This window comes from Chiloscyllium plagiosum, chromosome 25 (assembly GCF_004010195.1).
Source record: "Chiloscyllium plagiosum isolate BGI_BamShark_2017 chromosome 25, ASM401019v2, whole genome shotgun sequence".
NCBI classification, from domain to species: domain Eukaryota; kingdom Metazoa; phylum Chordata; class Chondrichthyes; order Orectolobiformes; family Hemiscylliidae; genus Chiloscyllium; species Chiloscyllium plagiosum.
The window spans coordinates 36,773,568-36,790,633 of record NC_057734.1 but is presented as its reverse complement, the minus strand read 5'-3'; the positions used below and the strand labels follow the sequence as shown (position 1 = coordinate 36,790,633).

General features: G+C 39.4%; 1 protein-coding gene across 2 annotated transcripts in view; it reads right to left on the bottom strand.

The window, feature by feature from the left end:
* Positions 1-16,348, bottom strand: part of taok3a (TAO kinase 3a) — a 99,017-nt gene extending 82,669 nt beyond the window's left edge. For both annotated transcript variants that reach the window (XM_043715878.1, XM_043715879.1), the window contains exons 1-2: positions 16,246-16,348; positions 4,422-4,638 (exon numbers count right to left, since the gene is read on the bottom strand). In XM_043715878.1, coding sequence (XP_043571813.1) covers positions 4,422-4,553 — 132 coding nt within the window. In that variant the 5' untranslated portion in view covers positions 4,554-4,638; positions 16,246-16,348. The remainder of the gene's footprint in view (positions 1-4,421; positions 4,639-16,245) is intronic.
* Between the last annotated feature and the right edge of the window lie 718 nt (positions 16,349-17,066).

The following is a 17,066-nucleotide window of genomic DNA, read 5'->3' as shown; positions in this document are numbered from 1 at the left end:
GATTGCAATTAATAGTGCTATATAACATGTTCTGATAATCTGACTAATAAGTTTATCAATTATTTTAAGCTTTATGAAGCAAAGACCAAATACAATATAATACACCAAAGTAAAATAAATTTAATCCAAGTGAAGTAAGACTATTATTGGGCTGTTCAGTCATGAGGATAGCATGCAGCAAATCATTGGTTCTACTGGTGACCGAGACAACCTTGCATGTACAGGAAGTGTTACCAGCTGCAGAAATAACTTTTGGTTTCAGCTGGAGTCAATGTGGCACAAGGCCAAGGCTAAGAAAAACGTAAATAGCACAGAGAGGTGCATACACCACAGACTCGAGCCAGAAAAGGCATCGGTAAATGCTAGGCAGTCCATCAGAATCATACTGAGCTCCGGCTCATGAATCGCTTTTGAATTATTTTGGAAAACCATTTTAGGTACTGATGATGTTGGTTCCTCAAAAGAAACTCAGCCAAGAGTTGAATGCTACAAGCACTTCTGTTGTGCAGGAGTGAAGGAAATGAGCAATTTTGACAGGGGATTCCTGAGTTCAGAAAACAGATGGGCATTTGTGGCCCCAGTCACAACTCTCAGATGGTTTAGTTTAAAGGCCACTTTCTGCTGTAACTTTTCTATGGCTTCCTGCACATTAGTCATAAGAAGAAATGGCAGAAAAGAATAAGCGTGTTAACCTTGCCAACTACAATGGAGGGGTCAACCACAGCTTGAAGGGAAAAGCCAACAATATTCAAGATGATCTCAGCACTAAAATAGGATAAAAATTAAATTCCAGAGACTCAGAATGAATGTTCTTTAAATTAGCAGAGTGGGATAGAGACGATATGTTTCACTAGCTTAGAGAAAAGGAAAGTTATACGCTACAGTAACTATGGAGAGAAAAAAAAAAACACCTTTTCAGTAATGCTAGCAGTTTTCACCTGCCCTGGGTTTGCTTCTATGAATAGCAGTGGCCTTTTGGTTCTTCAAAACGACCACTACTAATGAGCGAGCTAAAATGGCTAAGAGACTTAACAACAGAGGGACTCTTGATAACCACCACCAAAAAAGAACGAGTTGAAATGCAATGTGAGGGGAAGAAAAATAAAAGTAGTAATTTCGATAATTTGGAATCGATTGCTGGGATAGTGAAAGCAATCCATCAAATTTAAATTGGGTGAAATATTTGCAAGAGGAACATATGCTGGACAGTGGGGAAAGAACAGAGTGGGTGTAACTGTACAAGTCTTGCATAGGGCAGGCACAGACAGTGGGTTGAGGAGCCTCTTGCTGTGTCACATTCTTCGATTCCATGCTGGTTAATTGGTCACCAGCATAATCTCATGAACTACATTACGTAGTAATAAAACATTAAAAACTAGATTAATTCAGAATAGATCTTGCCGCTTGTGGGCAATCTGCAGAATTGTATTTCAATAATACACAATGCACCACTTTACTGCCCATTGATCTTTAAGCCAGCTGATCAACTCTGGTTTGGTCAGTACAGGAAAAGGAAATCACAAGTGTTAACAAGCTACCTGAAACTGAAACCAAATCTAAATTACATAATCCTACAGTATAAAAGACCACATAGAGAGTAACATTAGTTTGTTTAAAAAGCTACCCAATTTCTTTCACACCCCAGATTTTTCCCCATTCACAGTTCTATAAATTTCATCTTCAAGAACGCATCCAATTGCTTTCTCAAAGATCCTATGGGATCTGATACCATTATCCTTTCAGGTAACATGTTTCAAACCTTAAATCCTTCACATTAAGGGATTCCTTATTTCAACTTGAGTTGGTTTACCAAATGTTTTATATTGATGAATTCTAATTAACATCTTATTTGCCAGAACAAAAAACCCTGGTCACCTGCTTTGCTCTATTAAACCCTCCCCTGGTTTATGAACCTCTATTGCTGCTCCAAGGACACCGATCTCAAACCTCTCCAATAGCTCATACTTAGCACCAGCCATGGAAATCATCTTAACCCTTTTCAAAACCTTAACATACTTAAAAAGTGCAATGGTCAAAAAGGACAAAAGATTTAACATGACCATTTGTGTATGAAATGCCTGGCTTAAAGCCAAATAGCTATAAGCTTCTTTTAATTGCCTTATCAATTTGTCCTACTGGTTTTTAACATACTTGCAGTTTCAGTGATCCTCACACCACACTGTCCTGCACTCTCCCAAATCCTACACTTCTAGATTACAATGCCCGTCCATGTTGTTTCTCCCAAACAGCAGCACTTCACATTTCTTGGCATTACAGTAAATTGTTCTGGCAGTTGTCTGCTTATTTTACCTGCCTGTCTATGACCGCCTCAAATTTGATACAACTCTATTCAATGTGTCATTTAAGTTGGTATTGTCAACTGTATATTCTGCAAAGTATTTTAAGGAAAGCAATGCTCTTTATGGCAGTGCCAAGAAAACCCCACAGCAGCATTATGCTCTGCCTCTATCTCTTAGCCAAACTTATATCCAAACTTATTTTAATACCATGCAGTTCAATGTTTCAAAAACACTGCAATGTTTTTGGCACTTCCCTTTCAACATTCATATCTATGGCATCCCCAGCACCATTTTCCAAACGTACAGCCTAAAATAACTCAATTACTGCATTGAATACAAATCCAACAGAAAAAAAGGTCATACTAAATCTTTTGAACACGAATTGGAAAGGAACCTTCATTCAATAGTAGTGCTTATTTACCAAAACTTGTTCATCAGTACCTCCAGCAGTTGTAAGCCTTCAGGAAAGAAGAACTGAACACCACCAAATGAAAGTTGGATCAAATATTTCCTCTAACTTGCATTCAAATATTTTGGCATCATAATGCAACATTCAATTGGTCTGTTGACTGCTACTGTGCATCTTCAATTGTTCCTTAGCTAATTCAATTTGCATTCATGATGCTACATAGATGGTTTTCCTTCCACTTACTTACCTGCTGTTCATTTAATCTTTGTTTCACCATTGTTAAGACCTCTCATTTTGACTGGGATATTGCACAAAATCAAGTTTGCCTCCATCAATTCCACAATCCCATCTCCAACAGGATGGCATACAAGAATGGCAGTTGCATCGAGTGTCAAGAAACCCAATCACTGCAAGACCAGAAGATTGTCAGAAGCTTATCAGCAGCTGGCCTCCCCTTTCATTCGACTGGAAAATGTTCTTAACTTATCTGCCCATTATATTCCGTTGTAAGTGGACCACAATCACAGAACATAACTCCTGGCGATCAGAGACTGGTCATGGGACATGTGAGAAGATAAGGATTCAGTTAAAGGGGAGCAGGAGTTCTAGGTAGGGCAAATGCAAGCGTGCTTGATTAATTCAACCATGTTAGTTGGTATCCAAAGTCCAACATTCGGGACAATCCTGATTTCGACAAACATATTCTATAATAGGGTCTATAAAACAGCAGTCCTTTTAGCCCAACTTTTATCTTTTTTCATACAATCATAGCAACTTCACAGTTTAACATCTTAGTGTTCACATCTTAAGACCTTGCAAAAATTACTATTGAACCAGTTGCTAGTATCTTCTCAGACAGTGCATTCCAGATCATAACTCCTTGTATAAAAACAATTCTAATTTCTCTAGTTATTTTACAGATTACTTTAAACATCATAAAATACCTCAACACCAGTTTACAGTCCAGTGAAGGGGCTTTGTGCTGAAAGCTTGAGATTTCAAAGCAGCCTGTTGGACTATAATCTGATTTCTGACTTTGTCCACCCCAGTCCAGCATCAGCACCTCCATATCAATAAAAGTCATGCCCTATATTCACGGATTCACTTGTTAGACAAAAGAAACTGCTTCTGTTACCAAGGTTTGTACAACTTCGAATTCCACCAGCCCCCCTCCCCCTAGCCTTTGCTGGTCCAAAGAGTCTCTCCGCATGACCCAAGTCCATCATCCACGTTAGCATTCTGGTCAATCTTTTTCTAATCCTCCCTTGGGAATACAAGCCATTTGTTATTTCATTCATAATGTTTTAACTCTTAATCTGCCTCTCAAAAACATTTCTCATTCCTATCAACAACAGGAGGCCCTTCTTACTTATTCTTTTCCACACCTTCTGATCATTTCTGTAGAGTGTTGAGATTATTCTCAACATCAGTACATCTTCCTTCCCCTAGGACAATGAAAAAGATACTAGGTGAGTTACATGCAATTCATATAGTAATTAAGTGCCCAGAATTCTGAATTATTAGTGTTCCTCAAACTCACGCAGAAGCCACCAATTAGTTGATTGTGTCATATTTCAGGCACCTGTAGGATTAACTATTTAAACTAGTACTGTTCACCAATATTACAGTTTTTGAAAATAATGTAAACTAATTGTGTTTGGCAATTCAAAAGATACTAGTCCATAAATGAGTTTAAAAAGGTTCTCACTTACAAAATAAACAGCTCCAAAGCTTCCATGCCCAATTTCATGCAGGTCAACAAACAGTTCCTCTGGGTCCTCTTTAAAGAAGAGTTCTGAAATCTCTGGATCTCTTGCTGCTCCTTTACGTGTTGAAGATGGCATTCTTGCCACTCAAAGCCTTGGAATGATCGGTACTGGGATCACAAATTTCACCCTTCATCGACAAATGGCCTTTTATAAGCAGCAACTGTGGGGAAAAAAAAAAAGTCCTGAACAATAAAGGAGAAATAAAATAGACACTACCACATTCAGGTTTACTTCATTGCTTTTTGTAAAAAATGCATTTTTGATCATAGACAAATACATTACGTTTGATTTAGAGACTACGAGAACACACATTTCAGAAAATCTAATAAAAATAAATATCTTGCCCTGTGTTTTAAACAGTTATGTTGTCAGTCACCTGCTTCTAGCAGTAACACTAGCAGTTTCCATTCAAGAACAGAAGAGTAGTAGGCCATTCAGCCTCAGACCTGTCAGTCATTTAATACAATCATAACTAATCAAACAATAGGCCTTTTGACCTACAGTATTCCCACAACCTTTTGCACCACTGATACTCCAAAATACATCAATCTCTACTTTGAACATACGAAGAGTGAACTTCTCTTCTGGGGTAGAGAACTCCAAAGATTCACCACCCTGAGTTAAAACATTGCTCATCTCAGTCTTAAACAGCATTCCCCTATTTTTAAATTGTCTCCTCAAGCAGGGGAAACATCTTACCTGTCTACCCCTTTAAGGATTTTTGTGGATTTCAACAAGATCATCTCTCATTCTTCAGAACTTGAGGCTTGGTTTGCCCAACTTCTCTTCACAGGCCAAATCCACCGTCTTCAAACAAGTCTGGCAAATGTTTGTTGTGCTCCCTCTACAGCAATTTCTTTAAGAGGAGACCAGAGCTACAAAACTACCCCAGGTACAATATAAACAAGTTCCAATGAAACTACAGTAAAGTGTCACTACTCAAATCTTGCAATATATGCTAACACTTCATGAGACTTCCCAAATAGCTTACTGCACCTCCATGCTCGCCTTCACTGACTTATAAGGACACCCAAATCCATTTACACATCTCCGCTTTTGAACCTCTCGATTTAAAAAGTACTCTCCACCCAACATGAATAATTTTTCATTTTTGAGCATTATATTCAAATGCCATGTGCTTACCAAATCCTTAAGCATGCCCAAATTCTCCTGAAAACATTTTACACCTTTATCCAACATTTGTTTGTCTTTGTTTTATCTGCAAATTTGAAGTTATAATATTTGGTCCCCATTTCTAAACAGCTGAGGCCCCCAAATACTTATTTTTATGGTACCCCATTAATCAGTTTGCTACTGTGAATGCAGGTACTGGTTGGAGGAGATGAGTTCGGTGGGGCAGGAGCTACAAAACTACTCCAGGTACAATATAAACAAGTTCCAATTTTTTTAGCTAATCCTTAACCTAAGCCAGTACATTACCGATTGTTAAATGTGCCTTAATTCTGCTAACCAACCTCCTTGAGGGAAGATCAAAAGCCTTCTGAAAGTCCAAATATGCCACATATACTAATACCCCTTGGTCAATTTTGTTACCATCAAGAAAGCTCAACAAGCTTGGCCAACGATTTTCCATTTGCAAATCAGTGAATGCGCCCAATCAGATCATTTTTATCAAAGTTCCCATTTAACGCATTCTTTATGAAGGATGCTAGAATTTTGCATTCCAACGTTGCAAGGCTGATCGATCAGTGGTTTCCCATTTTCATTCCCTTTCTCTTTTCTTAAATAGTCAGGTAACATTTTCAGGCTGACAAATTGTGGGACACATTACAGAATCTATGAAATTGTGGAAGTTGATCATCAATGCATATCATCTCTGAAACTACTTCCTTCAAAACTCTTGGTTGTAGACGATCAGGTCCAGCATTCTCTCCATACTCTGCAGCTACATCTGTGTAACCACTCTGATCTTCTCACATTCTGATCAGGATGCCAATGTGGATCACAGCATTGACTACCAGTTTCAGAAAATACTGCCACAAATACCGGAGGTCCATGCAGAAGATAAGTTACAAACACAGTTCATGTCCTGGTTTATCAAATTTCAGCCCCATTAATCTTTCTGGTACAATTAATTTCCTTCAATCACTTATTCTTCCTAGCCATCAAGTCTTTGATAGCTTGCTCAGAATAAACACTCTGCTTTTCTGCTATATTGCTGATCACCATTCTAAATTCTCCTGACTGCTTTCCATGTCCTGACATTCATCTTAGCTAAAGATTTCTTTTAATGTACCTGTAGACATTTTTACAATCTACTTATGTTCTTTGCTAGATTGTATTTCTACTCTGTTCATTTCCTCATTAGATTCTTGGTCCTTCGATACATTTCACAATCCTAACATTTACCACTATTTTGACCACTAAGTTGGCCATCACACATTTTTGCTTAATCTTATTTAATCTTAACTTTTTGATCTATCAAGTGTTCTATTATTGACCCAAGGAGGCCACTTCAAACAGTACAAATTCATCTAGGGCAAGAGTGCTGGTACAAGGGAAATTCTTGTTCAGTGGATTAAGATCATTTGTAAAAATCTCAGTTTAGATCTTTTAATCTTCCTATCATCTGCAGAAAATCTCCAATTGGATTCTAGGACTTTGCTTAAATTATATTTTTTTATTCAGCAAAATGTCTTGACATTGCTCATTTTAAACAAATCAGGAGGATAACGACTCCACAGAACTTAACTTAGTGGGCGGCACAGTGGCACTGCTGCCTTACAGCGCCAGAGACCCGGGTTCAATACCTGCCTCAGGCAACTGACTGTGTGGAGTTTGCACGTTCTCCCCGTGTCTGCGTGGGTTTCCTCCGGGTGCTCTGGTTTCCTCCCACAGTCCAAAGATGTGCAGGTCAGGTGAATTGGCCATGCTAAATTGCCCGTAGTGTTAGGTAAGGGGTAAATGTAGGGGTATGGGTGGGTTGCGCTTCGGCGGGGCGGTGTGGACTTGTTGGGCCAAAGGGCCTGTTTCCACACTAAGTAATCTAATCTAATCTAAAACTACCATGCAGGGTCATGCCAGGAAACTAGCAATCAACTTGCGAATAAGGTTTTCACTAATGCTATTGAGCAGACATGGAAGTTTCAGTACACTTTGTTCCTTTCTCCAGGGATAGGACATTGGTTAGGCCACTGTTGGGATATTGCGTGCAATTCTGGTCTCCTTCCTATCAGAAAGATGTTGTGAAACTTGAATGGGTTCAGAAAAAATTTACAAGGATGTTACCAGGATTGGAGGATTTGAGCTCTCGGGAGAGGCTGAACAGGCTGGGGCTGTTTTCCCTGGAGTGGAGGCTGAGGAGTTACCTTATAGAGGTTTACAAAATTATGAGGGACATGGATAGGATAAATAGACAAAGTCTTTTCCCTGTGGTCAGGGAGTCCAGAACTAGAGGGCATAGGTTTGGGGGAGTGGGGGGGAGCAGGGACAGAGATATAAGAGACCTAAGGGGCAACCTTTTCACAGAGGGTGGTACATGTATGGAATGAGCTGTTAGAGGAAGTAGTGGAGCTAGTACAATTGCAATATTTAAAAGCCATTTGGATGGATATATGAACAGGAAGGGTTTGGAGGGATATGGTCTGGGCGCTGCCTGGTGGGACTAGATTAGGTTGGGATATCTGGTCAGCATGGTCGGGTTGGACTGAAGGGTCTGTTTCCATGCTGTACATCTCTAGACTCTATGAAGTAAAGCCACCAACTGTTGTTAATTTGCAGGTTTCAGAAGGCAGTAGCACCCATTGTTAGTTTTAGCATGACATAAAAGAGTCACTGTTATACAGCACTGAAACAGAACCTTTGATCCAACTCGTCCAAGCCGACCAGATATCCTCAATTAATCTAGTCCCATTTGCCAGCATTTGGCCAATGTTCTTCCAAATTGCACCAGAGAGCAAAATTCCCTCTTGCAGTTCATTACATACATACACAACTGTGGGAAAATATTGCCTCTTGGGCCCCTTTAAATCTTTCCCCTCTCATCGTAAACCTATGCCATCTAGCTTTGGACTCCCCTTCCCTAGGGAAAAGACCTTGACTATTCACCCTAGTATTACCCCTCACGATTTAGATTAGATTAGATTACTTTACAGTGTGGAAACAGACCCTTCGGCCCAACAAGTCCACACCGACCCGCCGGAGCGCGGCTCACCCATACATTTGCCCCTTACCTAACTCTACGGGAGCATGGCCAATTCACCTAACCTGCACATTTTTGGACTGTGGGAGGAAACCCACACAGACAAGGGGAGAACGTGCAAACTCCACACAGTCAGTAGCCTGAGGCGGGAACTGAACCCGGGTCTCTGGCGCTGTGAGGCAGCCGTGCTAACCACTGTGCCACCCACAGATTTTATAAACCTCTATAAAGGTCACCCCCAGCCTCCAACACTCCGCGGAAAATAGCCCCAGCCTATTCAGCCTCTCCCGACAGTTCTAACTCTCAAGCCTGGCAATATCCTTGTAAAGCTTTTCTGCATCCTTTCAGGTTTCACAACATCCTTCCTATAGCAGGGAAACCAGAATTCAACACAGCATTCCAAAAGTGGCTTAACCAATGCCTTGTACAGCCCATGACATCCCAACTCAGATCCTCTGTGCAATGACTAATAAAGGCAAGCATACCAAATGCGACTCCACTTTCGAGGAACTATGAACCTGCATTCCAAAGTCTTTGTTCAGCAATACTGCCTAGGACCTTAAGTATATATGTCCTGCCCAGGATTGCCTTACCAAAATGCAACACCTCACTTTTATCTAAAGTAAACTCCATCTGCTACACCTCAACCCATCTGATCAAGGTCCCATTGTACTCTTCATTATCCACTACACCACCTATTTTGATGTCATCTGTAAACTTACAAACCATTCCTCTATGTTCACATCCAATGCCAATGAGAATTAATATTGTTAAGCTGTCCCTTATAACCCTAGCCTTTCATTCAATAGTGTAACGTATAGATGAACAGTGAAATTTTAGCGTGTTGAGAAGATTGAGAGATTTTAGTTTGTAATAAAATCTTACATTCCATTTACTTTCTATAGCTCATATTAATAGTGGTTCTTGTATACAGGTCCCTCTCAATAGCAGCTTTTCCCAGACAGTTGATACTTAAGGTGATTCTACTTTGCTGATGTTCATTCTGAAGTGGCCAATTTCACAATGTTCCAATGTATATTTAATTACGTGTTCTTGCCCCTGACTTAGATTTGTTTATAATCCCTTTGTAGGCATTTTTGCCCTTCTTGCAGTGTATTTTGCACCTAATTTAACACCATGGTGCGGAGGACCCACTGGGGCACCGAATAGATTTGAGACAACAGATTTTTAAAATAGTGACGGGTTCAAGGGTTAGGAGAGCAGGCAGCAAATGGGAGTTGGGCCAAGAGATCAGTCACAATCTTTGAGTAATGGAGCAGAATTGAGGGACTGGACTACCTACAACTGTTTCTCATTCTTATGTCATTATTTTCAATCTGCCTCAATTTTCTGTTAACCTCTCAGGTGATATCTAACTGAAAATTTACATATCCTTCAGTCAACCCATTCTCCCCAACCTGTCTGCTTGCTGCATCCTCAAGATGACTCCAATTAATCATGGTAATTTCCAAGTGCCCTGCTAACAGGTTTTAACATTCGACTCTAGCATTTACCAATTGTTTTCTCACCTCTCTTTTCTTAACGGTGGTTGCATGTCCACATTGTCATCCTGGGACTGTTATAAAATTTAGATTCTACAAGATCAAAAACAAACAAACAATGATCTGCCATCTTTGCAGCTACTTTTTTCTAAACTCAAGAAAGTGGATTATCTAGAGAATGCGACAAATTTGAAGTCCTCTAACTTCTCTAATACTACTAATTTCCTATGACTGACGATATCTCAAGTTCCTCAATTATACTGGATAATTGGTCTGGCACAATTTCAGAAGGCAGAGGGGTCGCCTCTCTATGATGGAGAGACACTAAATATCATGACCATTATTTCATGCCGACCCTTTTCTTAGACCCCACTCTAACCTCTTGCCTCCAAGGTATCCACGATTTGTTTCTCCAATCTATTCCCTTTTAGATGCCTTTGATGCTCCAACAATTAGCCTTAAGCTTCATTAGCTTTCGAATTCTCTCGGTAAATTTCCTGGTACTTGCAGTCAGAGACAGATCTATAGCATGGAAACTGACCGTTCGGTCCAACGAATCCATCCCAACCAGATATCCTAGACTAATGTAGCCCCATTTGCCAGCACTTGGCCCATATCCCTCTTAACCCTTCGCATTCATATACCCATCCAAGTACCTTTTAAATGTTGTAATTGTACCAGCCTCCACCACTTTGGGTAGCTCTATACATGCACCACCCTCAGCGTGGAAAAAATATCCCTTCAGGTCCCTTTTCAATCTTTCTCCCCACTTAGCCCTAATCTCTCTAGTTCTGGACACCTCCAACCTAGAAAAAAAGAGACATAGGATAAATAGACAATCTATGCACCTCATGATTTTCTAAATCTTTAAGGTGACCCCTTAGCCTCCGACACTCGAGGGAAAAGAGCTCAAGCTTATTCAATGTCTCCCTGTAGCTCAAACCCTCCAATCCTGACAACATCCTTGTAAATCTTTTCTGAACCCTTTCAGGCTTCACAACATCTTCCCAATCAGAAGATCAGAATTACACACAATGTTCTAGAACTGGCCTAACCAATGTCCTGTATACCCGCAACATGGCCTCCCAACTCCTGTACTCAATACTCTGACCAATGAAGGAAAGCTTACCAAACACATTCTTTACTGTACTATCTACCGACAACTCTACTTTCAAGGAACAATGAATCTACAGTTGAAGGTCTCGGTTCAGAAACACTCCCCAGGGACCTTAAATATAGAAGATCTGTTTTGATTGGTCTTTCCAAAATGCAGCACCTCACATTTATCTAAATTAGACTCCATTTACCACTCCTCTGCTCATTGGCCCATCTGATCAAGATCCCGTTGTACTCATGTAACTTGCTTCACTGTCCACCTCCAATTTTTCTTTGCCAAATTCCATAACCTTCTCAATCCTCAATTTGATTACTTTTTAGCTATATTAAGCATCTTCCTGTAATCAAATCTTGAGCACGGATGAGATCATTTTTTCCCAATGGTCTATTCTTCAAATAGAAGAAGTATCTATTGTGATGATAACATTTATTAAATCGATTTGCCATTTCATCACACTATGATAATCTGCTTTTTCAATCTACCTTAGCCAAATTGCCCCTCATACCTTGTTTACTCCATTCAGACCCAAATTCAAAAGTTTTGAACTTTCGGAAATAATTCTCAAACTCAATATGATGTTTATATTATAATCACAATTTCCTGAAGGCACCATTATCAAGTTATTAATTAATTCTTGTTTGCACTGACTGGTTTCCACACTATATTCATCTGCAAATTAACTTCTACATATTCCACAATATCATCTTTTACACAATTACTTCAAAATTTGCTTTACCCTGTCCATAAGATAGGACAAATCAAATGATTACTGCATAAACTGTTATAAATGCCTCTAATTTCTTAATCTTTAGTTCTTTCTACTCTAAAATGGCTTTTAATGGGGTTATAAACTACTTTCACTTGTGTTTTCTGTCACTTGTTTTTTGTTTAAAATCCACTTGACCGATTTCTCAGTTTGCATTTCCAAGATACTATTCCATCCTGAGTTCACCTCACCTTTTACCATTTGCCTCCCTACTAAAGATCAAATATCCTGGACTTTCATTTCCATCTTGGTGACCATGTAACATGTCAGTAATGCCTACCAGCTCGTACCTACTATGATAATAATTCATCTCTTTCATTGAGAATGTTTTACATGTACAGGAAGTGGGTTTAGTTTCATTATTTAATTTTTTTCCCCCATCACTTTGAAAGCCTTTGAAGCTGAACGACAGTGGTAAAAAGAATAGATCACGTATTAGAATAATGGACAGAGGTAGTACTAGAACAGGCAATAATTAAGATATTAGGTGGGTTCAGCACAAAAGGACAAGTAATCAAAATGAGAGTTACTGAACATATTTGTGAACACAATGCAGTAAAAAAAAAATTGAAGTACAGACGTGGGTATTGTGCCAACAACAGTAACCTCGCTCAAAGGGAGAACTGTGTATTAAATATGAAGAGAGTGGTATTCAGGAACAATAAATTGCTGATTGACCAAATATAAAAGAACGAGTTGTTATTTTTGGCACACAAAATGGTCAAACTAAACTGTGGCTTGTACATACATTTAAAAGATTCAGTGTAGATTTAAGTAGAACCAGAAATAATGTAAATTTGAAACAATTAACTGACATTAACCTTGATAAAGCTGAGAAGCAGACCTATGTCCTGAAATGAAAGTTCACTGGTACATACAAGCCTCAACCTGCTTATCAGTAAAAGGATAAATTTAATTACTAGTGCATTCTAGACTGATAAGATTTTTGTTGGTACCACATGATAGGGCAGCAAAAACAATGTGGATGAGTTGAATATTTATTATTGATTTGCTTTTTTAAAAAATGTTCCTACTAAATGGCTTTTCTTTGGTTGGAGTAGATAGATTGTTTTTTTTTTAAAATAAAAAGCAATAGCCAAATATATCTAAGTGAAATAAAATAGAGCAGAATGTGCATAACTATTTTAGGGCAGCGCAAGTTTTATTAGCACACATTCAACACACTAAAGGACCATCACGTAGCCAGTGGGAAGTTCTAGGTTCAATTTCTGGTCTTGCAAACTGCAATAATTAGACTCTTGGATGTAGGCTTGCTTGCTGAGCTGGAAGGTTCATGTTCAGATGTTTCGTCACTGTACTAGGTAACATCTTCAGTGAGCCTCTGGACGAAGCATTGCTGATATAAACATATAAATAAATAGAAAGCAGGAATCATCAGCAATGCTTCGTCCGGAGGCCCACTGAAGAAGATGTTACCTAGTACAGTGACGAAACATCTGAACATGAACCTTCCAGCTCGGCAAGCAAATTTACAACCAGAACCTAATCTGAGCTACAAGTCTTGTCAAAATTTGCTAATTAGACTTCTATTTCAAACTAGCATCACCCATCAATCCTTGGCTAGCAAGCGTAATACTACATCTCGAGCAAGATTTTGATCTTGCTGAGAGAATGAAAATAAAACAACATAAAAATTCTGTTTTGTCCGACAACTTATTTTAATTCACATGCGCAACAGGAATAAAAAGTTTCCATTCAGCAGCATTCCTCTCTCAAAATAAGGTGGTCAAATTTCAACTCTACCAGTGTATTCATTGCAATTTGCTTGGGCAATTATTGTATTTAAATAAATGTTTCCACCATATACTACATGAATACTGATGCAGCTGCCTGGATGGAATTTCCCATTGGCCCCAAGGTGCCATATGTTCTGTGGGAGCCTATGCCCTACATCCTGAGCCACCTCTGGAGGTTTAGTTTTGCCCCTTCTAGGGACATAAAACAATGGGCCCTGTACCAACTGCTGCTGCACACCATCCACTGCCCAGACACACCTTGGCATGCCCATTTGCCACCAGGTGGTGGGGATCCACAGAGGAGGGCTCACTACACAGGAGTCCTCTCCTTTTCACTTGGGGATCTGGAGTGGAGGGTGCTGCATGCAGCAGTCCCCTGTAACCACAGATTGCAGTGGTTCACGGACTCCCAGCCCAACTACTTTTTCTGTATACTGTGGAGTCCATGGACCATGTATATATTGGGTGTGGGCATTTGCATTCCCCTTTTGATTTTCTTAAAAACGTTCTTCTGTTTTTGGTTGCACTTCAGACCCATGTTCCTAATCTTTGGGCACCCGGTGCAGGTGAGGGTAGGTCGGAGAATCTCCTCTTGGGTCTACTCCTGGGCCTAGTCAAACTGACCATAAACAGGTCCAGGCAACAGGACGTGGAGGGGGTTGTTAGGGCCGATTGCCTACCCCTCTTCCGTGGTTACGTCAGAGCCCGGGTATCCCTGGAGAAGGAGCACGCGATGTCGACCAACATGTGAGATTGTCAGGGAAAGGTGGGCACTGCAGGGAGTGTATTGTTTCCCCCTCCAAGTCTATTTTGATTTAATCCCTGCCATCCCCTTCATTATTTGATGAGAAGGGCACTGTTGATCTCTGGCCATATGGGTGTTTCCTTTCTTCCTGGTGGTGGAATATAAATAAAGATTTACAGACTTATTTTATCACTATGTCCAAACATCTGAGTGCACACACAACATGGGTGCTGGGGAACAATAAGTACTACCACTGGTACTGTGGAGGAAAAGAGAAATCTAAAAAAAAGCGTCAGAGGTTCTGTTCACTCAGAGCTGCCTGAGGGAGCTGGAAAAAACAAAAGCACTGATGCTGCTAGTCCATGGAAAGTTGCAGCATTAATGGAAGATGGTGGCCTAGTGGACTTGGGCAGCCACTGAACTCAAATTGGTATCACCCAGAGTCTGAAGCTATGGCACTAGGGATATCAGTTCAAATCTCAACTGCAGCTATTGGAATATAAATTCTGAAACTGAAAACTAGCATTAGTAATGACGTGAAAGTACCAACTGTCATTACAAATAAAGGAAAAAAAATCTGGTTCTTGAACATGCTTTAGGGAAGGCAATTTGCTATTCTCGCCTGATCTGGCCTACATGCTACTATGGATCTGCAGCAATGTGGTTGACCCTTAATGGGCGGCACAGTGGTTAGCACTGCTGCCTCAACGCCAGGGACGCAGGTTCAATTCCTGCCTTGGGTGACTGACTGTATGGAGTTTGCACATTCTCCCTGTGTCTGCGTGGATTTCCTCCCACAATCCAAATATGTGCAAGTTAGGTGAATTGGTCATGCTAATCTGCTCATAGTTAGGGGTGAATATGGGGAATGGGTCACTCTTCGGAGGGTAGGTTGGGCCGAAGGGCCTGTTAGGAATCTAATCTAAAGGCCCACTGAAATGGTCTAGTGACTAACTCAGATAAAAATCGGTTACAATGAGCAACAAGCACTAGCCTTTATCAACACACTCACCTCATGAAAAAGAAAAGCCCCATACCAAAAATTGAAAAATAATCCCACTGACATCCTTTCTATTCTATTCTTAAGTTATTAAGTTCAACTTTTTAGACAAAGTAAAACTTTTAGCTTTACTTGAAGCTAATTATCTTTGCTGGATGGGAGGTTGTATTACGTTTGTGTTTTTTAAAAAACAATTTTAAAATATTTGTGAAAATCTTGCTTGGGTCATTTCCAATGATTGCATCATTGTCACTATCAGTTTTAATACACAAATATATACTGGTTAGAAAACAAGTAGATGTCTGAACAAATAAATATATCTAGTTTTAAAACAAGAAATACACAAAAAAATTCTACAATAGTCTGTTTTTTGTAGTGTACTTTAAATATGGTTTGAATATTTAGTACTACAGTCTCAATTAGCTAGAATTTGTCTCCAATTGGTAGCATCTAATCAGTGTGGGAATTAATTTGAAACCAAGGTTTGTATGATTTTCTTCTGTAAAGAAATACCTGTGGGCATAAAATAATCACATCATCTGTGCAAAAATTGCACATAAAATTGGCCAGTACACTTCCAAAGATTAAGGCTGAAACATTGGGGTCTAAGATACAGACATTAAAGAACAACTTCAACAATGTAATGTCAAATTTTTTGAACTCATAAGGTTGCTCACTTTTCATTACCAGAAAAATACTCTTAAGCAGTCAAACATACCTTCAAAAATAATTCACCGAAGCGACTTGTTCCTTATCAGGACTTTATTGTGTCTTTCGTGGATAGTTGCTGTTCTTGGATCTCGCAGTTCACACAAAGGTACCTGAATTAATTTAAAAATGAATAAATTAATCTTAAAACTGTCTGTAGCTTCTGACATCCCTTTATATGCTTACATTTAATCATTGGAGAAGCAATGACTATAGATTGACTACCGACTACGTACAGCAGAGATATCTAAACAATTTTAGTACATTACACACATAATTCCAAGTGATAGGAAAGGAAGGCATGCAGAAACTCAGATTAAAACACTTTCAAAAATGTGAAATGGACACAGAATGAAACACAACCAGTTCTTCCACATGCTAGTGGTATGGAATTTTCCCTCCTCCAATTACTTTTGGGCATCTTGCTAAACACTCCCCAATCCAAACAAAATCAGGCCCATTCTAGTCATGACCTAGTCTGGAATGCAGGCTTGCTTGCTGTTAAAAATAGATAAATACAAAAGTACATTTTTTTTTATTAATTAGCCCAGTATTAAAACAATACAAAAAGGTGGTTCTGTGGATTCAGAGCATAGTTAACATTGTTTAAAATGTCAGAGGGAGAAAAGAACCTCAGTGGTGCTGTGGACTTTTGTTTGTGAAAACTTCTAACCAGAAATAATTTTCAGAAGTTCAGAAGTGACATTAAAGGAGATTTAAGAATGGCCAAGAAATGTCAGTCTTGTGACAACACACACAACCCACAATAATAAACAAAAATTGAGAAACTTGCTCATCTCAAAACAACACAGCTTATGGTTCTAGTTCATA